This window comes from Hippopotamus amphibius, chromosome 6 (genome assembly GCF_030028045.1).
Source record: "Hippopotamus amphibius kiboko isolate mHipAmp2 chromosome 6, mHipAmp2.hap2, whole genome shotgun sequence".
Classification (NCBI taxonomy): Eukaryota; Metazoa; Chordata; class Mammalia; order Artiodactyla; family Hippopotamidae; genus Hippopotamus; species Hippopotamus amphibius.
This window is the reverse complement of record NC_080191.1, coordinates 26,608,538-26,636,443: the sequence shown is the minus strand read 5'-3', so window position 1 is coordinate 26,636,443 and position 27,906 is coordinate 26,608,538. Positions and strand designations below refer to the sequence as shown.

The 27,906-nt window shown below is 37.6% G+C and overlaps 1 protein-coding gene across 1 annotated transcript; it reads right to left on the bottom strand.

Annotated features, from left to right (window-relative positions):
* Positions 1 to 842: 842 nt before the first annotated feature.
* NUS1 (NUS1 dehydrodolichyl diphosphate synthase subunit) lies at positions 843 to 27,906 on the bottom strand. Its single transcript, XM_057739281.1, has 5 exons — positions 27,310 to 27,906; positions 12,727 to 12,852; positions 11,604 to 11,753; positions 7,646 to 7,745; positions 843 to 3,648 (listed from the first exon to the last, which is right to left on the bottom strand). The coding sequence occupies exons 1-5, from the start codon at positions 27,722 to 27,724 to the stop codon at positions 3,558 to 3,560; spliced, it is 882 nt and encodes a 293-aa protein (XP_057595264.1). The 5' UTR covers positions 27,725 to 27,906; the 3' UTR covers positions 843 to 3,557.

Here is a 27,906-nt window from a genome sequence, read left to right as displayed (position 1 = left end):
ATCTCTTTATTAAACCTGTTACAGTAGGATCCATCTTTTAAAATATAAATATAAAAGAATTCTAGGATTGTCACCAAGAATGTAATCAATGAGCGATGGTATCAGAAGTTATTTTCCTTTACATTTGCTTCTCTGAATTTTTTCTTTTTTACAATGAATGTGTATTTTTTATTTAAGCTGTGAGCAAATTCTTCTTGCATTTCCCTTTTCCACCAATTTTATCACAGTTTCTGGCCTATCGACTAGGATTCTTGGACAACTGCCGACAGTATTTCTGCTTCCTGGGTTTTACTTCAAACTATCTTGAACTTTTACTACACTAACTTTTGTTAAAGGCATTTCCTATTAACTAAAGTTAAAAGGTGACCTTTGAGAAACTTAATTTCAGATGAAAACTATGCATAAAAAGCCAACTATCTTGCAATTAGATCCTTGTAAAAAGTTAGAAAGTGAATACTCTATGCAACGTATGACAAACCGTAGTTCTTGCCCTTCTATTTCCTGATTTGAGGAGAACTGGCAAGTTCCTTTTTGAAAGAGTACACATCTACATTTTCAACTTGGCATTCCATATTCAGTAAGAAACTATTTGGATTATAATTACTGTGGAATTTTGACAACTTTAGCAATGGAGAAGCTGAATTTTACCTCACTGTTACCTAGCAAAAAGCAAATAACATTTTAAGATTCCAAATGTTTAATCTGGTAAAAATGAGAATACACTTCAATCAAGAACTTACCATCAAAAAATATAGTATTGCTATCTTGTCATATGAGTTTCTCACTACATTTCTGCAGTCCCTACATGTTTAGAATAAATGTAGCATTCACATAATACTATATTCCATGAAAAGAGTATATTCTTTTATTGTTTTTGTTCATACATGTTGTTTCAAATTTCAATAATAAAATTCAATAAATTTGATTCCTTAATCATAAAAACTTGCTTTACACATTATTTACATGTTGCCAAAGTCTACAGCCATACAAAATATCACAAGGATTTGACTCTATGCATGGTACCATCACACAGAAGGAGGGAGCTAATCAAGTAACATACATTCAGAGGTTAAATTGTAGATGTGCACAGTGTATTTGGCACTGTTCATTAACATAACACATTCCTCTCTTAAGACAGGCATTATTAAGCCTTAGTCACAATATACCAGAATTTGCTATTCACATCAAAACCAACTTTCAAACTTTCTAACAGTGTTAAGAAACAAAACATAACCAGAATTGGGAATGGAATACAAACCCTCCAACCTCTTGCTAGGCTCCAAGCTGCCATCCATAAGGTAGGTTTAATTTGATAATTTTTCCATTGTGCAGAGTGTCAAGAAGAAACAATTTAAATATTCTTCAAAGCACATCAAGACAAACAACACTTTTCTTTAAAGTTATCAGTTCTTCTTGGGAGTGCAAAGGGAGCCCTGATAATGCATAACTAGTAGATGATTTGGGCAGGAATTATAGAATGACCCGATGCCATTCCAATTGTGGAGACTATATGAGCAGCTAAACTCATGGGAGGATCTGGAATGACTGTATCTGAAATCAGAATCCTTAGCAACTTGTTTTAAGGGTCTCTTCCTACCTAGGACTATAACAGACTCAGGTCACAGGTTATACATTTATTCTCATGTGTAACACTACATTGCTATGAAATATAAGGAGAAAATAAAAATATAAACACTCGACTATTAAACCTTTAGTGGCTTTGGCTATATTCCAGTTGGGTAATTTATTTGACTAACTTCATTTTAACAAATATTATTAAATCCCTTCACTTCAATCGGGCCCATTAAATCTAATTCATTATAACCATATATATTCCAGAATGCTTAAAAAAGACACATGTTTATAAAAGGCATAAATTCAGTCTTCAACTAAGGCCAAAAAGCCTCAATAGAACATGGATGACAGCACAGGGGAACAGAAATAAAAAATTCTCTGGTAAAGTTTACAGATATGCTGTAACAACACACAAAGCTTTCAGCAATAAATTAAGACTTAAAAAAAAGTCTCACAATGTACAAAGTACTATATAATGTGCAAAGTAATGTCACTGAACCAAAAATTAGTTTACAATAGTTTTATTTCAAGTGTATTTTTAAAATCATAAAAGGGGTTTTGGAATCCAAAGTCAAAACATTTATTCTTCATAGCCTCAGAATCGGACAAGCAATTCCAGACCTTGCTTTCCAAATCCAGTCTTCTTTGCTATTTTTCAGACTCTGAGACCTAGTATTTACTCCATTCTAAATGTTCAATTTTGGATAACTGTTGTGCACTTGTTAAGATTCTTCTGAAAACACTCCATCAAATATAAAGAATGGTTTCTGTCCAAGTATCAGCAGTAAGGGAAGAAAAACTAAACACCTACCAAAAAATCATTTATTCATTTAAAAAATAACAGAACCAGTGCTGTTCTCTGTCATGAAAGAGAACATGCAAAATTAAATTACTTTTGTAGACTTTGGTAGTATTTTATTACCTACACAGGCCTCAATCTTACTTAAAGATTTTTTATGCAAAGTCACCATCAGGATTCACTGAGTAAAAATCCTGGGTACTAATATGGCCCTAAATGTGCTATTCCAAAGAGGAACAGATTACTTTCGAGGAAAAGAGCTGCCTTGGTAACTTCCCTCAGATGCTTATTTTAAATAAACACAGTTAATGGAAATTTTTTAAACCAACTTTGGGTACTATCTAGCACACTGCCCACAAAACAGAAAAGGAAATCAAAACTTTCTTTCCTTATCTAGGAAACTTTTCACCTTTACTTTTAAGATTACAACCTTTTCACCTTTTTCTGACTGCCTCATACAATATTTAAAATTTTTTAAATCCTGCATTTCAATGTTGTAAGAGTTATTTTTCAAATGATCTTCAGAACACAGACAACAGAGCAACATTTTCAAGTCACACTGTTTGACAATAATGAAAAGATGAAAATGGACGGATGTCTGAAAATAGGTATTCCCTCCGCTCCAAAGGTGAGCAAACTTTTAACACGTGAACAACACAGTACTCCATTCCTCTGGAGATCCCTCAAACTCAGAATGCTTCCATTTAATAAGTCAATATATTATTCTTAAAAATTAAAGTTTGGTCACTTGGAAACCGACTGAACAAAAATTAATTCCCCCCCCCCCCAAACAACAACAAAACAGCTTTAATCACCCCTTTCTCTCCCCACAAAAACAGGGAAGCAGTTGGGGCTGAAGCCTGTAAATCTGAAATTTCAGCTCCTAAAACATTGCTGCTATTTGCTCAAAGGTGCAAGTCCACATATTTCCTTCTCCAATACGTCCCCCATTTATAAGTTTATTCCCACTCACACACGGCACACGCACGCACGTGCACACACACACACGCACACATACTCACACGTACTCTTACTCTCAAGTAAGACACTTTTTCGTGTTTGCTGATAAATTATGACAATTATGAACTAGGTGTACAGGGTTTCATAGGTGCTTTGTAAACATCAGAGTCACTTGAGTCCTTTTCTCCAAAAGCCTGAAATCAAATTACACAACCAAGGATGATTACTTTCCCAGACGCTGTTCACAGGCTGCATATTGACGAAGGGCAGAGAAAAAGTCCTCATAACTGATGTTTAGGTGGGAAGGCAAAGAGCTGGAAAAAAAAAAATCAAAGGAGAAAAAAAAGCAATTAGATGATATGCTGCAATTTGAAGGGGGGAACCAGAAGGGTAATGACCAAAAAAGATTTAGACAGAAGAAAGTAAATTACAAGCATAGAGTACATCAAACTATTTCTACTAAATAATTGTTAAACTCACTGTGAAACAGTTCGAATAAAAAATAATTCCTCCTTTCACAAGAAGAAAAAAGCAAATTGTAGTGAATGCAGATTCAGAACATTTTTTTATTTTCAAGTTTCTAATTTTTATTTTTGAGGTTCCTTAACAATCTTGCATCACCAGGCATACAAGACACAAATGTCATCTGATTGACCTCATCTCTCTCCTCTGGAAAAAGTTGTGTCTAAACCATGAATTTCTATACTATTTTCAAAGATCACAAGGCAAGATTCTGCTGATGAAATTTATTAAAATTGGACGGTGAGTCTACAAAACACTAAAGCAAGCACAAAAGTGGCAAAGTACCACAAATGTGGCATTGGACTTCAGCCCATCTGAAGATAACCTACTTAGGATGATAAAACTTACCCTTTGCTCACACAGATCTATGGATCATTCAAACAAAAAAGTTACACATCATATTTCTTTCTTTTTTTGAGATTTTAAAGGGTTTTTTAAAAAATATTTTAATTTTATTGCAGTATAGTTGATTTACAATGTTGTGTTAGTTTCAGGTGTACAGCAACATGATTCAGATTAACATAGACATATATTCATCCTTTTTTAGATTCTTTTCTCATATAGGTTATCAGAGAATATTGGGTAGAGTTCCCTGTGCTATACAGTAGGTCCTTGTTGGTTTACATTATATTTCTAATTCTAAGGATAAAGTTAAAATTACTAAGAGACATAACTTACAATAAATTCATTGGAATGTTAGACCACTTTCAATTCTGACATTTTTATATTGTGGAATATTCTTTTATCCCTCAAGATGAAAGCACAATGTCATGCTAGAGAGACTGAGCACCTATTAAAGCATAAGTCTAGATTAATGCAAAACTGGACAGCTATTTACAAAGGATCTTACTCCAACTTACTTCAAGAACTCTGCTCTGTCAGAGTAAAGCCAGTGCTACCTGAACAGTTTGCAGAAGTCAGGCTGAACGTTAGCAGAGCAGCCCAGCATCCCCACATGACGATACACTGAAGCCATGTGGTAAGCAACCAATAAATGAACAATATTTATCTCCACCATTTTCAATTGCTCAAGGGGGCAATTACAATGTGAAGACAAATACTTTTAAGACAAAGTGAATATATAGCCAGAGGGTTTTCCCCTAAGTATTTTAAAGACTTCAAATAATTTTCAGTAATTAACGTTAAAAAAACCCCTCTCATTTATACAGTTTAACGTTTTGGACATCTCAAACAGTAGCAGAGACACTGATTAAACCTGACAAAACTCAGTCAGATTATAGGAGTCACATTCAGAATTCTACAGTCACATGCACATAGAAAAGGACTGAACAAACCTACCACAATGAACTCCTGCCTACCCTGTGGTTCTCTTCAGCTATGCTTTCCTTAGCCTTCCTTTTCTTCCCTCACCAGGTTTACTGAAATATAACTGACATATAATCCTCTTACTGCTAAGAATTCTGAAATAAGTCACCTGTTTCCCTCCATTTCCTTATCTCTTAATAATCTCTGCTATCAACCTTTTATCTTATTCACTCTACAGAAATGATATTCTCAAGGACAAATGTAAGGACATTCTTTTTGCTAAAAGCTTGCTTCCAATGTCTTCTTCAAATTACCCACTTTCCTAAGTTGTCTTCATCTTACCCCCTTTATCAATAGCCTCATCTCCTGTCACTCCTCAAGAAGCACTTAGTGTCACTACCCCTCAGTGACTCAGAAGCAGTCTTGCTATTTCCTGGTCTGTCCTGTCAGGGCTCCAGTCTTCTTCTCTATATTGTGATTAAGACATCTTTCCTGTTATCACAGTGCTTACAGTCTGGTGGACAGTAGACAAATATAGAGGAAAGCTCAATATAACATTACACAGCTACAATAGACATATGTACAAAGATCCGTGAAAGCCTGTTACGTGCCAGGATCTGATGTCCATGATCAGATATAAATCTTCAACTGAATTAAAATGCCCATTTTACAAACAGAGAGAAGTTTAAAGAACTTACCAAAGTCATACTGAGCTGCATAGCTAAGATTCAAACCAAGATCTATGTTCTAAGACGTACTCTTCCTACCAAACCACTCTCAACCTCACAAAATATCACTGTTACCTTTCTTGGAGCGCACCTGAAAGGCATCTGAAATGACTTGGAAAACCCCTTGGGGCAAAAAAAAAAAAAAAATAAGAGAAACATACACCACCATGAGGAAATCCAGAGTTTGGAGATTTGGGTTCTAATTCCACTTTATTACAAGTTTGAATAATGTCTCTTTCCCATTTTCCTGGCCTATGAAATGAGGAAGCAGTAACGGAGGACCTACAGCCCTTTCTGACTCTAACATGCTACGTGTTCTCTTTTCTTTATCCTCCTACCCCTAGCTTGAAGCATTTCATAAAGGACCCTTTGGTACTGTTCTCTTCTATGAACACGTTAGGGAAGTCTATTCTCACAGGTTCAACTACTTCTACTTCCTAGGTACCGACAACTCCCAAAGAGCCATCCTTAGCCTTGACATCTCATCCAAGCACCAATTCTACATCTTCATCTGCCCTCTTAAGTATTTCTATCTAAACAGACTGCAGCCTCAAAATCTTCTTATTCCTGAATTCAACATCATCCCTTCAAAATCAATGGTCCCTTGACTTTCCCATTTGTCTCAATAACACCATAATTCACCCAATCACTGAGGCTTAAAAACTTAGGAGTCATTTCGTTTCTACTCTAGTTTTTACTGTAATTATTGGTAGTAAAGTGCAAGGCCTGCAAGTATACTTGGTAATTAGCTCCTGTGAGAGAAAATTTGTAGTATGTTCCTCCTAAGGCCCAGAATTCTAAGGCTCCTAAGTCTCTCCTTTATTTTAAATCAGGGGTCTGCAATTATGCCCAGGAGCCTGCCACCTGTTTTTGTAAACAAGGTTTTATTAGAACATGGTCACACATATTTGCTGACATACTGTCCATGCTTGTTTAGCTATACTAGCAAGTGTTTAGCTGCAACAGAGAAGAGCAGTTCCAAGAGACTATACAGCCCCCAAAGCCTAAATATTTACCCTCTGGCCCTTTATATAAAAAGTTTGCCAAACTTGGTTCCAAACAAGCAGTTTCATCCTCATCAATGTTTTCTCCCACAAATTATAGGTATGGCCTCTTCACTTGTCTTTTTATCTAATCCTTGCCCAAACTCAATCTAGTCTAGTGTAGAGTTGCCCAACAAATCTTCCAAAATCACCATTCCCACATTACCCACAGGCTCAACAAGTTCCTACTGCCTCTCTAAACAATTATACACATTCCTTATGCTGATATTTAAAGCATTCCCAATGTTGACACCCCCAGCTATCTGATTTCACCTTATACTACTATCTCACACTGACTCTACACTGCTGTGGCCGGTTCCCTATTTCTTTGGAACGTGATGTTCATGTCCTGCTCCGCCCCACTCCCCCACTAGCTTTTGTTTTTCCTTGCTCAGCCCCTACACTTCCCACCTTTTCTCTAATTACAAAAATTCTACCCATTCTACATACCCTGGATCAAGTCACATTTTTTTTTTCTTTCAGAATCAATAACTCTGGCCCATAGAGTTCTCTGTCACTCCTGATCTGCTATGATGATTAGTTTCAATACTAAACATTTGCACAACCACACGCTCTCTTGTATCTGAGTCATTTATATATAGTTTTTATTTTACCACCAATACTGTAAAATACTTGAAGGAAAGAATCCAATATTATAAAACTTTGGGAATTCCCACCACATCTAGTAGGGTGCTGGGTTCAAGAAACACTTGCTGGATCGAACCAAAGTCCATACACTTTTAATTACTTACACAATCTCAGTCAACCTGATGTGCCAGGGAAGAAAGCCTAGTGTGCTGTCCACAGGACCAAACTTCAATACTAAATCAGGATCAGGGAAACCATTTGAACCTTGGAAAGAAAAAAAGACACATGAACTTCACACACATTGCTTACCAAAAAACCAATGGCAAAATCTGTTCATCGAATTGGTTTCTTACACTTTATGTATCTGTTTTCTTCAGAAGCTTTATTTGTATGTTTCCATATGCCTATTCCACAGCCCAACATATACTTTTATATCTGTTATTTCCAAATGTGGAAGTTTTCTCTAAAGGCCATTTAACTGGACTGACTACCTGATAAAGGGGGTAACCCAATGCCCACCCTAAACCCTACAGGTAGTCCCCAAATCCCATTTATCTTTCAAGACTCAACATAAGTGTTCTCGTGGCATCCTGGGACCTTCACTGCTTTAAGGACTCAAATACTTATTCTGGCCACAGAACTGAACAACTTTAGAAATGAAAAGCAACTTAAAAAGTTAACTTTTTAAGATACTCTCCTTCCTTCCCCATGCTCTGATTTTACGGAGCAAGACCAACTCCAGAAAGACCAACTCCTAACTATATAGTACAAATATCCTCAGTATTCCACAGAGCCCAAGCTCCCTAGGAGGGGAAAAGGAAACTGCACACCTGCCTCAACCAAGGTCTGCCCATTTTTTGCTTTACAAACTGGTTTCCATATGAGATCTGGCTTGAGAGAAAAACAGGATAAAAATATTTCAACTGCTTAAAAATAAAGTAAAATAAATCTTAAAGAATCACTGGTATAACAGAAAAGATGCTATAATCCAAGAGTCCCAGGTTTAACAGTTTCTAATAATCTCAGTTCAGTCACTAACTTTTTGGTCACAAGGTCTCTCCAAGGCTTAGTTCCTCATTTGTTAAATAAGGAAGCTGGATTAGACAGGTCCTTCCAGCAGTAATAAAGAATTATTTCCATAACAAAGACTCTTTAAAAGTCTGTGTTGGCAGGGTGAATGGACTAAGTAGAAGAACACATATTTTTCTGCCTGCTAAAAACCAAATCCTCTTTAGTACAAAAAAACAAACAAACAAAAGACAAGAAGGAAGGGACTTCTGGCTAATAGTAGTGTGAAGAGGGTGACAATCCTCTCCAAAAATAATGTGTATTAAACTGGAAAAAAACAATCACTTAAGAGCAATGGATATTAACCATAGCAGATAATTATTCTTTAAAAAAACAAAACACCAGCTAGAGTTTCAGGTAAGAACTGTTTAAGTCTTTTGGCCTTCCTGCCTGGGAATGTCCCCAACCCCCATGTCTCTACCCTCATCAATTGAAGGAAACAGTGGTTTTACCAGCAGGGGACTGATACGAAAGATAGCAGATTTACTGCTTGTAGCCAAAATATATAAACTCAATTTGGAGGCTGTGGGCAGGAGGGAGGCAGTAATGGTGCAAACCTGTAGTTTTGCCAGATAAAGTAGCAAACTCAAAAGGAAACAAATGAGGAAATTCCACAGCTTTGTTACCCAGAGGCTGTAGCCCCACATTAGGGCAAGCAGTACAATGGCCAGAAATTTAACAGGGAGATGCTGGCAACACTGGTTCATATAAGCTCTCCATATATCCAGGCTGACTAGGAAAATACCACATGCAAGGAGGCAGGAGTGCAGAGGGGACAGGGTGGCAAGAAAGTACATGGAAAGGTAATAGCCAAGGAGACCTGAGAACTTACTTGAATACACTCTCTAACATCACACAGAGATCTTGAAAGCCTTACAAACTTAAGGTTTTTAAGCACAGCCAGTGTTCAAACCACTGACTGACATATTAAATTTTGCAGACACAGAATGCCAGACTAAAGAATAAAATTAAAAATAGAAAAACTGAGCAGAGACAGCAGTAGTCATCTTTATTTATAGACAGTATGACTGTATTTAGAAAATTCTAAGACTCTACAAAAACAATTACTTTAACTACTAAGAATTTCAGCAAAGCTGCAGGATACAAAATCAATATTAAAAAAAAAACTGTATTTCCATATATTATCAACAAACAATATGAAAAAAAGGTAGAAACTCTATACCCTGAAATTATAAAACACTGTTATGAAAAAAATTGGGACCCCAATAAATAGAGAGATATACTATGTTCATGGATCAGGAGATTCAATATTGTGAAGATGGCAAGTCTCCCCAAACTGAGCTACAGGTTCAACTCAATCCCTATTAAAACAGAGTTTGTTTTTTTTAATTGACAGACTCATCTTAAAATATATATGAAAATGTAAAAGACCCTGAGTAGCTAAAACTGTGAAAAAGAAAATCAAAGTTGAAAGATTTACACTACTTGAATTTCAAAGTTTATTATGGTAGGCTATAGTAATCAAGACAGTGCAGCATTATAAGGACAGACACATAGACTGATGGAATAGAATAGTCTAGAAATAAACCCACAGATTCATGATAAACTTATTTTTAATAAAGGAGCTACAGCAATTAAAGAGGGAAAACACAGTGTTTTCAACAAGTGGTGGTGGAAGAATAACTGGTATCCTTTACCTCACACTATTCACAAAAATTAAGTTAAAATGGATTACAGACTTAATTGTAACAGCTAAAGCTATAAAAATCCTAGAAGAAAACACAGTAGTTGCCTCATATTGGCAGTAGAAGTGGAGATTAACTGCAGTCACAAGGGAACTATTGGGGGTGACAATATTCAGAGGGTTTGCTTCTGTCAGAGTAATGAGTTAACTTAAGGACTTTATACATTTTTGTTTATCATGGGTCTACAACCCCTGCAGTCAATACCTGGTCTCCATAGACTATCTGAAGGACTACCTTTGGTCCCTGCATCACGTTTAGGAAATCCTCAACATTATTCTCCAGTTGGGGCCTTACAGGCTCCAAGAAACAGTCAACACCCCAGTAACCTCTGCCTAGAGAACTCCTGCAATGGTCTACTTTAAGCCTATTCATTCAGCCTGAATAGTTAGGCAATGACAGAATAGAGAATAGGAAAGTAGAGTAAGAATTGAGTAGTCAATGAAAGCAGGGAGTTAGTGAGACCAAGAGGCCAGAGAGGGATTGTGCCCTGTAATGAAAATGTCAAAGCGGAAGAAACAAAGAACCGAGAGTTAAATAAATGACTGAGAGTTAGAAAACGGATGATTAATAAGTAAGGTAAGTGGGGAATCTATGTGATTGAATGAAAAATATGTCTAAAACTGTAGGGCTATAGAAGCTATCAATGGAATTTGTTAGAAATACTGCCTTTCTTCAAAAGGATCAAGGATAATGCTAGTAAGCAGGACCATCAGGTGAAGGCAAAAAGTTCCTAGGGAACTCTAGAGAGAATGGGCAAACTAAAGGCTTTTATAAACAACTGAAGAAAAACAGACAAAATATAATGTTACGTTTGGTATAACATGACAAATACCGTGGTAAAGTTGGTATAACATAATAGAAGGAATACTCAAAAAGGAGTCACAGAATGATAGTAGTATTATATTCTTGGGATTGTTTCCTAAATAGCTATTAAATTCAAACTTAATATTCCAACTTAATGGAGTTCAAACTAAAAACAAAGAGGAACACTGGTATGCCAATTATATCTCAATCAAACTGGAAAAAAGTGAAATAAAGCAAAATAAATTTTAAAAGAGGGAGGCAGAAGCAGAAGACCTATTTTAAAGAATATTCATCACTCCCCCCAAAATCCTTTTAGGTCCTCTCCTTTACCAATAATGTCTCATGCAAGTGAGTTAACTACAAATTTCGTTATCTCAGAACTATTTTCACACGTGGGTCTCTAAACTTCAGAAACATAGCAAATACAACGACAACAACAACAAAATCAGGCTTTATGGTGTAAATGGAACTCCTATGGTGTAAATGGTATTCTTCATACTGTATCTTTGTGGGACAAAACTAAGAACAAACATATATGACTTACTAAGTAAACTGTCTAACATATCTACATCCAAATCTGTGGATTTCTTTTGCTGCTGGGCTACTAACTGGCAAAAGTCTTGAGCAGCTCTCACAATATCTGCTTTTCCATCTTCTGGGGACAGCACCTTCACTGCCGATTGGCAATTTAAAACTGGAGAAAAAACAAAAAAACAAGATATTTTTTAAAAATTCCCCCTTCCAGATATATTTCAAAATAACTTAAGGGCTATGTACATTTCATTTGGTTGTAGACCCATGATATTAAGAAATACTAAGCTCAGACTAAAATCATAGTGTAGTTTTTATAGTAAACGAGAATCTTTTAAGCCCTTCAATTGCAATATCAAAACATACCTAGCTACTCTCCTCTGAAAAGAACCAATATATAACATTTGTGTATATATTTACATACAGCCTTCATTTCAAAGTGCTCAAAATGACCTTGTATCTGTGAATAAATCCTCTAGAAAACAGAAATTTTAATTACAGGGTAACTTACAATTTCCACTCATCTAAAATGCCACCAACAATTATAGTACAGTTAGCAGTAACACAGATAGAAGACAAAAATGAAGACCGTAAGAAAAAAATGTGCTTCTATGGAATATGAATTGTCTATAGCACATACACCTACCTTATCAAATTCTGATTCTGTGAAGCTGTGTTACAATTGATAGGATTCTAGGTAACTGATAGCAGTGCCCAATTCTTGTTTATAGACATGCAATTCTTTGCCTGGTAAAGGTTCAATTATGTTTATTCTAATCCCACTGAAAAACAAGCTTTGCCTCTATTCACATATTTATTTCAATATTTCTGATCTATAAATGTGTCCATTCTTTGGATTCTCTTTAACTGGTTGTAAAATCTACCTGGTTCCTGGTTGAGTTAAATAAAATCTTTAATATGTATTTATTTTTCAATATCCATGAGAGCCATGATTTTTTTTTCTGAATATTATCTTTAACAAGATGAAAGAGAAGTCTAACTCTGATGATTAAAGGTGGTGATAATAAAGACTAACAGGGCGAAATTAATAAATAAATGAATGGGTAACAGAATCTGCCTTGAAACACAAAACATATCTGCATATGTCAGATATTCAATTTTACACTCACGCTTACCTTGATCATCTTTGTCATTACTATTTGCAAACTCTGGTGAGTATTTGGAACAATCTAAGCCCAGAAGTTCCTGCTGTTGTTTTAAAATTTCATCCATCAATCTGGAATTATTTCTTTTGAAAATACCTTAAAAAGAGAAAAAAAAGTGAACCTCAACTAGCTTAATTTATCCTCTTCAATAATAAAGGGGTGCTTGTTGTGAAAACAACACTGAATCCAGAATTGAACAAATTCCAAATGAAGCAGTGATGACTAACCCTAAACTAGAATCAAAAAGGAAAACATGACGACGAAACTCTGTTATTACAAGAGTCTGGTTTCGGACTAAGGTCAAAAAAAGGACAGGGGTAACAATTTTGTGTCAATATGAATATGAGAGAAATTTAGACCTATAAAGAAATTTTAAGAGACCATTCACGTGACACCTTTATTTACAGATTAAGAAACTGAGACCCAAGTCTCAATAAGACCCTTAAGAGACTTGACAGAGAATTTATAAACTGCAGCAGTAGTCCAAAACTTCTATCTTCCTCTCTCCCAGCCTAATGTAATTTCCCTACAGATTTACTCCGTGCACACAGTACCATTACCTCAATTTGACTGGCCTGTTTTTACAGTAAGAAGAAATATGAATTATGTAAAAAGTGGAGAATAGACAAAAGTATGGAAACCAAAATTTAGTAAATTCAAAAAAAGCATGAAAATATCTACATAAAACAGTTTCTAATCCTCCAACCATGCACAGAAAAATTAAAACTATAATTACTATCATATCACTGAGAAAGCTGAAGAACTATCTGACATACATTTAGTATAAAACTAATATAGAGAGCTCTAATTAAAACCAACTTGGCTATTTTCAGAGAGGCCAGCTTTCTAATGGCCACTGTCTTTTTGACCTTTATCAAGTGTTCCTTCTTTGTACTCTCAGTCAACTCTGTCTAAAACAGTTCAAAGATTAACTGGGAGAGAGAACATAATAAATACATATATAAAATAGCACAGAATCTGCTCAATATGCTGTATAGTGTCAACTTGGTTGAATAGGTGTACCAGCAGTTCAACGATGAAAGCAGTCTCCTTCGGTAGGGAAAGGCTTTATAAAACAAGCAAGACTTAAGCTGAGCTGACCTCTGAAAGTTAAAGAGAAGAAAACGGAGAGGATAGTTAGATGGGGAAGATGCTTAAGAAAAAAAGCACTGAATTTTCAAAAGGCAGACAAATGCTACCGGTGCAAATGATTTGAGAAAAGGGGCAAGGGAATAAGCCTAATTTTTATTTCATTTCGCCTACCTAATGGGTAATCAGCCATTTCTGAGCAATGTGGAAATATGTGGAAGTTTTTATCTTTAGGAAAACCAACCTGGCGACAGTACAGAGAAAGCCTGGCAGCAGACTACTGCAATAGTCCACACATAATTCGATCAAGCTGTGGAAAAGGACTCACTACAAAAGAAGAGTTGAGAAAACAAAGAATATGACTTGATTAGCGGTAAACACAGAAAATTCCATGGCTTTAATCCTGGATAACAGAAAATGATAACATTTTTAAAAAGTTGGGAAATTCTACAAAGAGAACTAGTTTGAAGGGAAAGACAAGTTTAGTTTTAGACAGGTGATGACAGAATATTTAGGTGGGATTACTGCAAAAGCAATTAAGAGACATGAGGAAAGGGTGTTCAAAAGACGTCATATAAGCACCACATGGGTAGGCCTCTTACTGTTTTGCTTACCAAAGGCTACCACAGGGCCAAACACAGAACAAACACTCAACAAATAAATGTCAGCAGAAAGACCATGACAGGTCAGAGACCTGCCTCTTTCTCAAAATCCTATCCTCATCCCAGCTGGTCTGAATATCTTCTCCTGGATCAACTCCCAATCTGCTCCTTGAATGGCCCCTTCTCATTCTGCACTGAATCCTTTTCCTCTTCCCACCTCTAAATGGACATTACTCCTCAGAGTTTCTACTTCAGTCCTCTTTCTGTCCATGTGCTCCTCCTTCTCTGATTCTAGTCACTCACGGGACTTTAAAAACCACTCAGCGTCAGGACCAGGGTAAGACGAACGAGGCAAAATTTGGGGGGTGGGGGGAGGTTTACAAAAAAACCAGTAATTAAGATTGATAATAACTTGATGTAATAGCTTTTAAAACTTAAAATTAATACAAAACATCCAGGATGAACAAAACATTAAAATTTTAAGTAAAAACAGGATCAGCATTTGGTTCCTAACATTTTGAGTTCATTCAAACATTTAATCTTACCTTGAAGTTCTGTAAGCATCTGAAAATGAACAAATCTAAAACTTGGCAAGCTTATCTTTTAAAGCTAGCTCTCAAACACTTATATTACATCAAGTTAAAAAAAAAAAAGTACTATAAGTGTAAAACGTATACACACTTACACTATAAATATAAAACGTATAAGGCCTAAAAGAGAACAGGCAATATGAGAACAGTAAATATGTAAGGTTGATGGGACAATAGGTGATTTAAAATCGTAACTGCCGTAAAGCTGTTCACATACGAGGCAATCAAATATCAAAACAAAATATGGCCCTTCTTCTTGTTGTTTGATTTCTAATAAAGACATCACTACCTGCCCAGTCACTCAGACATCCTTTCTACTCTCTAGCATTATCACCACCCCCAATGCCCTACTAAGATGCTAAACCCTTTACTCTTCTACAGCAAGGTTTCCCTGTACTCACTTCCCTTTGTCCACTGTCCCGATTGTCTCAACAGTCTTCTTCTTTATAATATTACAACCACCTTCTAATAGGTCTTCCTGCCCCTTCCGGCATGTATCACTAGATTAACTACCAGATTGATCTTCCCAGGGTACATCTGTAGTCCTGGCACATTCTAACTTTAATATCTTCAACGGCAACCCAAAATGCTTAATGTATCAGGAACAAACTGCTCAGATCAGCACTAACATTCCATCCTATGCTTCCACACGTGGTAGGTAGAAATAATTTATGTTTATGAAATAATCAAATCTTCCAATTTCTCTACAGTACTTTATCCCGAGCAAATTAGACTGCCGTATATCGCCCCCCAAACACCTGGCATGACTCCAACCTTTATCCTCCCCAGCCCCACACCTGTAAAATTCTCCTAATTCTTCACAGGCCAGCTGAAATGTCATTTACCCTCAAGAAGCCTTTCTGAATTCCCAGCCAGATATGCCCAGTTCCTCCTCTGACTTACCTCACTCCCTCCAAATACACACATTTTGTTCAAGCTCCTTAACAAACCAATATTCTACTTTTTATTAGCTATGGCTTAACTCCCTCCCCAACCCCACTGAACTGTAGTCTTACTTGTTAACTTGGGTCTTACTCATCTCTTTCCCCAACCCCACTGAACTGTAGTCTTACTTGTTAACTTGGGTCTTACTCATCTCTTTCCCCCTAAGGCACCTTCCACATAGCAGGAGTTCAATGTTTACTTAATAAACATTATCAGTGCACAAAGTGCCACCTAAAACAACAAAACCTAAATGGACATGTCACTGAACGGAATTTTTAAGAAGTTTCCAGGAACCTCTCACAAGAAAAGTAGACACTTCCTTATTGCACACAGACAGAAATTCTGTTAAAAAGGAAAAATATTACACAGAGGCACAAAGTACCTTCTATAAAGAAGACCACCATAAAGTTATTTAAAATTGAACCTCTGTCTTGGCTGATTTGAATGAAGAGATGAAATTAAAAAGTATGGTTTCTTTGTCAATGCTACTATCTCACTACGTCCCAGCTTCCCCTCCCCCTGGTGTCCTCAAGTCCATTCTCTATGTCTGTATCTCTATTCCTACCCTGCCGCTAGGTTCATTAGTACCATTTTTCTAGATTCCATATATATGTGTTAGCATACAGTATTTGTTTTCCATTCACTTTGTTGTACAGCAGAAACTGACACAATACTTAAAGCAATTATACTCCAATAAAGATTAAAAAAAAAAGTGTGGTTTCTGAGAAGTGCTAAATGCATAGATAAGATAGGTTACAGATCAGCAAAATAATCCCTGATACCTCACAGCTTGACCCCTATCCAGAAATCTGATTATACTCTATACTTATCTTATTTCCCATAAGCAGTATTCTCAGCTTATACTATTCTTCAGGATTCAAAGTCTACACATACACACTTCACAGAACAAGAAACGCAACAAGATATATGAATGCCTTTGACTGACACAGGCAATTCCTCTGGCAATATCATAATGTATGTGGAGAGTCTTTTTCTCATACCATAATTCATCTTGTTTGCCTTCACAGAATCTAAAGCCAAAATGATGCAATGAAAGTAAAGAAACTATAACAAAAGTCATTTTATGCAAAAGAAAGTTGAGATTGCATTCATTTAGAAATAACTAAAGGATAACATTAGCAAGTACTCAAATTTTTGAGAAACCTGTATTTTACAAAATTATGTAATAATGAACTGCAAGAATTATTTTATCCCATCCTTTACAGATGAGGAAACAGACTCAGAAAGGCCAAGCAATTGTCCTTGGTCAAGAGTCTAAGACTGTGGGCTGAAATCCAGGTCTCCTGGCTTCTAATTATTCAGTTCCAAAACCATTTCTAATGCTGATAAACAATGTTAAATCCATCTTACTATTAAATTTTGAATTTCCCTCCCCCAAAAGTTAAACTTTATAAAATAAATAAAGCTGACCTTTTTACAAATAAGCAGACTCTTTTGAAAAAACAAAAACAAAAACTAAGACGAGAGCTCTTTTTAAAAAGCCTTTTAAGAAGTCACAGGGTAACAGATATTTAAATTCTTTAAGAATGACTTGGGAATCTAAAATAAGTTTTTGCAATAATGATTTAAAGAATTTTACATTATGCTTGTTGCTCTACAACTATATCTCATGCATTCTCAATTTCCCATATGTAAACTATCTGGAAATATATGTAGAAAAGATATATGAAAGAGTCAAAAATTTTCCCCCCTCCCCCCCAACCCTCAAAATTTTTTAAAACATACACATGCATACATAAGAAAACCTACAATATCCATGAAAGAATAAAATATTACGCTAGGAAAGCTGGACCTCAGAAAGACAACGTTTTTTGGTATTTTTGATAAACACTAACTACACCAGATGTATAATTCTTTTTATATTCTAAGAAATACCCTTTTTAAATTCTAGTATTAAAAACTGTATAAGATGTTCAAAGTTTAGACAGTAAGGTAATGTCCCCTAAACATCCATCCTAACAAAATGAATGTCCCTTAATCTCACCCTCATAATACAACTATTTCTGGTTTTTAATAATTCCTAGTCTTTGTCCACATGCATGTGTAATCCTGGCATACGTGATCATGCAATTTTGCATTTAGCTTTTTTCATATGTATAACATGTATCTTTCTTTGGTGCTCCTCTCATGATTATTTTAACAATTGCATTATTTAACAAAAAAGGTTTCTGAATTCAGAAAACATCCCAAGTACAATGGGAAGCTGTTGGAAGGTTTTATTCAGAGTTTGAATAGTATTACCAAAAAAGATCACTTTGCTGGTGAGTGAAGAACAGATTATACAGGGGCCAGAACAGAATTAAAGATAAATTAAGAGGCTACTACTAGTAATCCAGGTGAAAAATAATGAAAACTCAAACTTGGGTGACTGCAATGAAGAACCAAAACAAGTGGCAAATTTGGGATATATTCTAGAAGATCAAGGAGGCCTGATGACAGATTAGAGGTAGAGCATGATGCAGAAGACTCATACCTAAATTTTTAGCCTGAGCAGTTGGTTGGAAGGTAGTAGTATTTGTGAGATGGGGAAAATACTGTGCAAGGCAGGTTGCGGGGGAGGGAATTCAAGAGTACGGTTTTGGACATGTTAAGCATTTGAGATGCCTAATAAAATAAAAATGGAGATGTTAGGTAAGGAGTGAGATACAGAAGGCTGGAATTATAGGGGACATAAGGACTGGAGAGTCAAACCTGAGTGTGAGCATACAGATGATATTTAAAGCCAAAGGATTGGAAAAGCCATCTGGGACAGGAGTCAGCAAACTACTGCTACTGGAACACAGTCACACCATTCGTTTATGGCCACTTTCTGACTATACTGGCAGAGCTGAGTATTTGTGACAGGTACCAAGTGTAAAATATTTACCAGCTGGCCCATTAAGAAAAAGTTTTCTGACCCCTGATCTAGGAAGACAAGGGGACACACACAGCACAAAATTCTAGGACATCCAACTTCTAGAAGTGGAGCAAACAAGCCAGACGTAAGGCTCAGAAGGAACAGTTAGTGAGACAGGAAGAAATTCAACCACACATGATGTCAGGGAAGCCAGGAGAGAAAATATTTCAAATAGAGTGGAATCAACTATGCCCTTTCCACCAATGAGATTATATACTGTTCGGGATATAAAGACCTCACTGGAGTCTTTATTAGTTAAAATGAGATTTTAGAATTATTTGTAGGTTTCAATATTCAGTCTACCCTAACACTCAACTATGTACACATTAGCTGGGTAATAACACCATGATACAATCCTTTATTCAAATTAAGGGAACAAGTAACAAAGAGTTTTATTAGACAAGTATTCAATCAGCAAATCTTATCTGTATCCCTTAAATACTGCTTCTTCCAAAATGTATGTAAACTGAATTCCAGAAAATGAGACTTTCAAAATACACGCTTAATATTTCTTTTAAATCTGAAATTTGAACTTTTACTGTGATTATTCCTTCCCTTCTACAGAAACAGATTTTTAAAGAAATATTTAACGGCAAAGGTTTATAAGGACAAGGGAAAGGAAGGGAAGAAAAGCAAGATAAACACTGAACCAACCTCTCTTGTTACAAAGCATCTCACCAGCTAAGGAACTAGGGTAATACTTTTTTATAAATAAATGCCCATCCTTTGAAATAGTCTACTTTTTTTCTTTTTAAACAAGACACCTAAGTAAGTTATTTGGTGGTTACCCTCACTTAATTCTCTAACAATCCAATTATAACACTATTAGAGGCAATCTGTAGAGAAGAAAACATACGCTTATGGAACAATTATTTTTTTGTAAATCTACCAATAAAATTTTACATGACTGAAGTAGTCATAACAAAATAAATCTTATAAGCCATTAATCAACTTTATTTCGAGAGAAAGCCCCAGGACACCTCATGGAACAACAATTATGCTGGAATGAGCACACTGTAGCAAGGGGAGAGAGATGTGTGACAGCAGCAACAGCACAATGAAACAAGTGCTGGGTTTTCAGTCCCACTTCTTTAGCAGGAGAGATGTGTAAAATAAACTAGCCACGTGCCTTTCTCAGCCTCCGGCTGCACATTTTAAAATGAGAATATCTTCACAGACTCTGCTCAGCTGACAAGGAAATAATTCAATACAGAGCAGGAGCTTCATAAAATTAAATTTAGTTGATTAAAAAAGTCAAGTGTGGCCTATGACTCACAGGATGAATGTTTATATTAGTGGTATGAAGAAATTTCTATTTACCTTTAAATATCTTTCACAAATTATTTCAATTACCTCTACATAAGTACCACTTTACCAAGGCTTTAAGATGAACCAACATAATCAGGAGTAGTACTCACGTGACTGTACTATGGTTACATTCTCTTCTCAGGGGAAGTCAGTACAGCATAATGGTTAAATATAAAAGCTTTGGAATAATATCTGATTCAAATTCTAGATCTCCCCCTTCCTATATATGGGTTTTTGGTTTTCTAAGTCTCAGTTTCTTGACTGGTAAAAGTAATAAGGATTTAATGTACTTCTTTGCATAGCATCTGGTGCATTAGCAAGAGCGTCACAAAGAGTTAATTATTACTATTAAAGAAAGATTTGTTTTCATACATAAATCCAGTGTTGTGGTTACAAAGAAGGGTACTCAGACACAGAGGTCATTTCAAAAGCAGGATAGAGCTTTTGAAAGACAAAGCAAAACTGGGGATGGAACAGTCAAGAGAGGCTACTTAGCAGGTAATAGTGAGAACGATGTACAAGGATCCTTTGACAGCTTTTGACAGGTAGTTTTTTCTACCCTTTGGCAGAAAAAGGGAAGAGGACATGCCAGGATGTTAAGATAAATGTGTAATTCTGTACAGTTTTTGAAATGTACTATACAAAGGTGAAGATTAGAAGTAGAATGTGCCCTTACATGAGTTTCCACATGAGGGAAGACAAGTACTCTAGTTTGTATTGTCTGTGTATCAAAATCTAATCACATTTATATTTGGACTTTCAACACTTCTGGCAACTCTGTATTTCAGCATAAGGAGAACAATACAATACTTGATACAATTATATTTCCCAACAGCACCTGTGTCAGTGTGCCAAATAAGTAAACCAGGGCAAACTATGTTCATTTCCCCCCACTATTTTAATTAAGGCTTCTGGGTATTGGTGTTGGGAAACAAATTACAACTTAGTTCATCATTCTTATCTATAAGAGATGTAGCCCCTTCTTCCAATTCAAGGAACACATACTGACCCATTCATCACATGCAAACACCAAGCTACAATCTGTAGGAGAAGCAACAATGAGAAGGATAGACAGCATCTGCGGAGCTTATTTCTAGCAAGAAAGTTCGGCACATATACACACAACTACTACTTCACAAAATGGAGAACAGAAGTACCTTTAGAAATGCACAACATTTAAGGAGATTCAAGGACAGAGCAAGATTAGGAATGGAACAGTTGAGAGACTACCCAAGAGGTGACAGTCAGGATGGACTTGAATAATGATAACCTTTTGACAGCTAGATAGCCATTTGCCAAGAAAAGGAGCAAGGACATTCCAGAAGGTGGGAACATCAAGTAACCTAATTATGGATGCAGCAAAAGGCATATTATTTTATATGAAATACGTTGAGAAGGCTGGGAGTACACAGGGCAGCTCTTCTTAATGCAAGTGTGAGAAACCTGAATCCGAAAACCATTTTGTAAGATACCTAGCATGGATTCACAACTATGGAAATAACACTAAAGAGAGTAACACAGAAGATGTGTTTTGTTGCTGAATTCTCACACAGAAGGCAATGCCTTATTCTGGATCACTCTGATTTACAATAATATTAAGTAATAATTAACTGCAGCACTATTTACAATAGCCAAAAATGGAAGCAACCTGAATGTCCATCAGCAGAGGGATGAATAAAGAAGATGTGGTACATATATACAATGGAATATTACTCAGCTACTAAACAAGAATTAAATAATGCCATTTGCAGCAACATGGATGGACCTAGAGATTGTCATACTTAGTGAAGTCAGTCAGACAAAGACAAATATCATATGATATCACTTATATGTGGAATCTAAAAAAAAATGATACAAATGAACTTATTTACAAAACAAAAATAGAGTCACAGATGTAGAAAACAAACTTATGGTTACGGGGCGGGGGGGGAGGGATAAACTGGGAGATTGGGATTGACATATACACACTATTATACATAAAATAAATAACTAATAAAGACATACTGTACAGCACAGGGAACTCTACTCAAAACTTGTAATGACATATGAAAAAAATCTAAAAGTGAATTTATGCACACGTATAACAGATTCACTTTGCTGTACAGAAGAAACTAACATTATAAATCAATTATACTCCAATAAAAGTTAATAAAAAAGAAAAAAGAAAAAGGTAATATTAAGTAACAATTAATATTAAGACCCACCCAAGATTATCCTCACTTATGAAAAGCAACATGAAGGATGAATGAATAATTTGATGTAACACATGCAGTAGAGTATCCTTTCATTAGTGTTAGCGTCAAACTTCAACGTGCAAATGTATCACACAAGTAGCTCAATAAAAATAGAGATGCTCAGGTCCCACTTTCCTAATTTGGTCCAATCAATAACTGTGTTGAATCTGTATTTTTTATAAACACCCCCAATGACTCATTCACAGATGGTCCACAGACCATGTTTTAAAAACTACTGCCCTACAGCAAGGTTCTCAGCATGGCACCAATACAGCTGAGCAACATGAACAAGTGCCATCACTGAAGATAATAAAACATCTCTAGGTAACTTGGATCTAGGCATACTTCCAGTGAGACCCAGGCATGCATAGCACCCCTAAGCCCCAAATGCCAATTTTTGTACCAGCCCAACTACGGTCATTTCTTAAATTATAATAACGTAGACAAAATAGCCAAATCTCCCTCCTAGAATTCTGAACTCAAGAAACTCCTGACAAAACAACTCCTATTTCTGATAGATGAAAGAATTACTTGCAGACATTCTTGATTATAATTAAGAAATAGTGCATGTAAATGAAAATGAAAAGATCAGTCTGTCGGCACAGTCAAACCAAAGTAAATAGCAATAGATTTTTTTAGTCTAAGGATTAAATATAATCTAGATCTAACTATAATTAGAATGAATACTGATTTACATATAAATTTGGGGGGGTGAAGGGGTACAAGACGGGGAAAAATGTAAGGTGGTACAGTAACTCATCTCCAAGATGGCTGCCATCAACCCCATCCCAGCCCCACTCCTTTTGCATAAGCCATTTTCTCATTGAGAGGTAAAGTCTATTTCTCCATTTTCTTTTTTTTTTTCCTTTTTTTTAAGCTCTTTATTGGAATGTAATTGCTTTACACTCTTGTGTCAGCTTTTGAGGTACATCAAAGTGAATCAGCTGCATTTATACATATATCCCCATATCCCCTCCCTCGTGCGACTCCCTCCCATCCTCCCCATCCTGGCCCTCCAAGGCATCACCCATCATGGAGCTGATCTCCCTTTGCCATACAGCAACTTCCCACTAGCTAGCTATTCCACAGTTGGTAGTGTATCTATGTCTATGCTACTCTCTCACTTCACCCCAACTTCCCCTTCACCCCCCGCCCCCCTCTCCATTTTCTTGATTTGGGGCAGACCTGTGACTTCTCAGACTAAGAGAATACAGCAGAAGAAACACGGCATGATTTCCTAAGCTAGGTCACAAGAAGTCTTACAGCTAATTCTTTGGGAACGCCCATAAAAAGAAGTATGGGCATTCCCAAAGAATGACTACCCCAAGCCGATTATTAAAAGGGGAAACTTAAACTAGCCATGTGAAGACAGATGACCAACCTGTCCTCATCTGTCTCAGCCATCACAAACCAGGCACTAAATGTATGATAAGAAAGCTTTATGTTCCAGTTACTACCTAACTGTAACTTATGAGTAGAACTGACATCAAGGAAGAACTGCTCACCTGAACCAAGTAACTCATATACTGTTTTAAAACGCTATTCTTTGGGGTAGACTACAAAGCCAGAGATAACCAGAAGAGTCACTCAACTCTTACCCTACCTCATTTCTCAACTTTTTATTACATAAACTTACCTATTATACTTACTGATCCCAACACACTACTCAATGCTGTTGTTCAAGCTACTCGAACAAGAATGCTGCCAATGGGGAATTCCCCATCCCCTCTCTCTCTCTCTCTCTCTCTCTCTCTCTCTCTCTCTCTCTGTCACACACATGCACACAGAGAACACTGTACTGATTATGCTAATCTAAATTCTACCTGTTTTTGCAAGGCCCATCTCAGATGTCACCTCCTTCCTTACTATGGACATATGGAGGTAACCCTGCTCCTCAGGGATTTTTCTCATTTTCTCGCCTTAAAGTCTCTGCCACTCACTAGTATTTATATATTAGCTTATATTAATTTTTAGTAACTATCCCTGATTTGAGTATAAACTCCTTAAGAGACACACTTCTTTGTATCCCAGTGCTTTGTATCACAGTAGGTACTCAATAAATACAACATATAAGGGTATGTCAATAGGATTTTTAAAGTAAGTTAAGGATTTACATAGAAATAGGCTTAAGTGAAAGTTTGGAAAGACTGAATACAACTTAAGTATCTATGATTTCCCTGAAAAAGGATAATTCTTCTCACATATCCACATGGCTTGCTCGCTCACCTCTTTCAGATCTACTCAAAAGTTACTGAGGCTTGGGGCTTCCTAGGTGGCACAATGGTTAAGAATCCGCCTGCCAATGCAGGGGACACGGGTTAGATCCCTGCTCCAGGAAGATCCCACATGCCACGGAGCAACTAAGCCCATGCGCCACAACTACTGAGCCTGCGCTTTAGAGCCTGTGACCCACAACTATTGAGCCCATGTGCTGCAACTATTTAAGCCCAGGCGCCTAGAGCCCGTGCTCCGCAACAAGAGAAGCCACGGCAATGAGCCCGCGCATCACAACAAAGAGTAGACCCCACTCATCGCAATTAAAAAAAGAAAGCCCGCGCACAGCAAAAAGACCCAACATAGCCAATAAAATAAATAAATTAATTTAAAAAAATAAAAATTTAAAAAAAAGTCACTGAGGCTTTCTTTGCCCACTCTATTTAAAACTGCACCTCCTACTCCATCATTGACTTTCAACATTCCTCTCCTCCTCCCCTGCTTATTTTTCCGCATTGCATTTATGATCTAATAAATTTTACTCATTTATAATAATATTTGTCAGACTTCCACTAAAATGTAAATTTCATGCGCATAGGAATTTTTGTCTTTTTTTTTTGTCTGTTTTGTCTCTCATGCCTGGAACAGTATCTGGTACTTAACAGACACCCAATTTGTCACCTGTTGAATGAATTAGCGAAGACCAAGGATGAGTAAACTGAAAAGTCTCTTATTTCAAACAATGAAATTAACCCTTACTGCTTAAAAAGTAATTAAAATTGCTTTTACTATAGGACAAAAATGCTCTGAGCCCTTGCACTGAAAATGCTCATAAAACTCCTTTTGGTTATCAGTCAATACCTGGTTAGACTGACTTCTTCCTTTTTCGTTACCAATCATTTTTCTTTTAGTGACCATGACATAGGATATTTCTGAATCACATCAGCAATTCAAGAATAGGAATTGCCAGAACCAGGAAGTGCGGCAATATTATAATCTGTTCGTAGGCAGTCACCAACTCACTAAGTTAAACTATTTAGCTATTCATTTTCCTTCTCTACTAGAAGGTAAAGGTAGTTGCTTTAAAAGAATTACCTGGATAGAGGTGATTCACTTAAAGTCAATTCACCACATTGCTCAACAGCTTTAATTAATTTCTGTTTCTGCTTCACTTTTTTCTGCAGACAACATTTCTGTTGCGTTGCTTAAGCAAAGATTGTGTCCCCTTCCAACAGTCTTGTGATTTCTACTGGTCTGCCAAGTTCTTCCACAAGTCCCATAAAATGTCAGCCCCTGAGTATATTAAACTTTACCTTACAGGGCAAATTATCATTTGGTGATGACAGTCTATGAGTCACCATATTCCTTGCTGGCTGCAAGGAAGGTGATCAACCAATGATTACTCTAATACCCTGCAAGAGTTGCTGTCTGACCTCAACCTGCCCTTTTTGACAAAAGGTCACACGTAAACCTGCCTATCTGACAAAGATTTAAAGATTTAAAATCAAGTCGTAGCTTCAGTGAGCACCCCAGTAATTTAAGGTATTGAACCGAGATTAAAACGTTAGTTTTCTTGCCTTCATACCAATACTCCTAAATCATTCTTACCTCTAAGGAAACGCCATTACTTTCAGGATTTGACTGAAACCCACACATAACATTCAGAGCCTTCCCCAACCTTATCTGCTATTCATTCTTCAACGTCCAGCTTAAATGCGATCTCTTCTGCAGAACTTCTCAAGTTCCTCCAGTGAAAGTTTCTCTTCCCCCTTCTCATAGCAGTTACTAACTCCCCACATTTGTTGCTAGCCGTGCCACTCATGGGAGTGTGTCTACCCCCCTCCCACCCCGCAACACACACACAAGCCTCAGAGTCCATGGAATTCAATGTAAGAATCCAAGGAATACGCCTAGGCCTGCGCTTTAGGTTTGTAGTTACCCGATAAATGTTGAAGTTTTATACCCACGAAAATTCCCTACAGTGAAAATTTCCTCAATCAAAACTTATGAGAGGACAAGTACTGTGTTGGCCCCTGAGGATAAAGGATCGCATAACATCCCAGACCTCGGAACACACAAGGCGACCACTTTCCTTTCTGCCTCCCCAGTCTACCATGTACTTTTAATAAGCCCACTTCAAATGCCACCTGTCCCCAGCCACTCGGCTTATCCATAAATCCTCCACAGCCTACTGTGACTTAAGAACAGTGTCTTGAGTCTCTCTGAAGATTCACTGAGGTGTAACAGAAAAGTAAAAATGTGGAAAAGCACAGACTAGCTAAAATTTCAATCCTATTACCACCTTTCTAAGTTTGGACAAATCAATGAATGTGGTTGATCTCAGCTCCCTCATTTGTGAAACAAGGGTATACAAACATCATCTGCCTTACTGGAGCATTATTAACGAATAAGAAATATTTTAAAATATGTAGAAGGCGACTGAATCGAATTAAAGGACTCAGCAGGTGTTCAATTAAGCCTATCCCCCTTCCTCGAAAGCGCTAGCACCACAATTCGCACTCTAGGGCCTCCGGACAGGGAAACTCGCGCGGCCGGGAGGGCTGTGCCGAGCGACGCGCTCCGGGTCCACCTGCCGGATGTGCGGTCTCCGCGGCCGGAGACGCCCCGGTCCCCCTACCCGCTCCCGGTCTCACCTTGATGGTCGTAGACGCTAATGTACGAAATGCCCACAGCCATACACCACACCACGAGGCTTGCGATGTCCGAGAAGCTGGGTTCCTGCTCCTCCTCGGTGATCACCAGGCCCATATGCGCAGGCAGCTTCTCCAGGGAACGGCCGTCCGCGCGCCAGCGTAGCCGCCGGTGGGCGGAGGCCGGGGTCGGCCCCCCGGGCGGATGCCGGTGGTGACGGCGGTTCCTGCCGGCAGCCGGGGGCTCGCGGAGCGTGAAGCCGAGCGGCGCTAGGACCGCGGCGGAGGCGGCGCGACAACAGCGCCGCCAGATCCAGGTCCAGGTGCCGAACCGAACGCGGAGCCAGGAGGTGAGCGTGCGGTGCAGGCAGAGCAGCGCGTGCAGCACCCGCCACACCAGCTCGTACAGCCCCGTCATACTCTCGTGGCGCCCGGGCGCCCTCCTGTCTCCCTCCCACACCCGCGGTGCGACCGCTTCTTATCCGGCCCTGTGGCCGGCGCGGGCCATCGCTCCGCGTTCCCCCGCCCCCCGCACCCGAACCCCTTTCTACTGCCAACACCTCACCTCGCCCCCGCCGCCATCTTCCTCCTGCCTCGGCA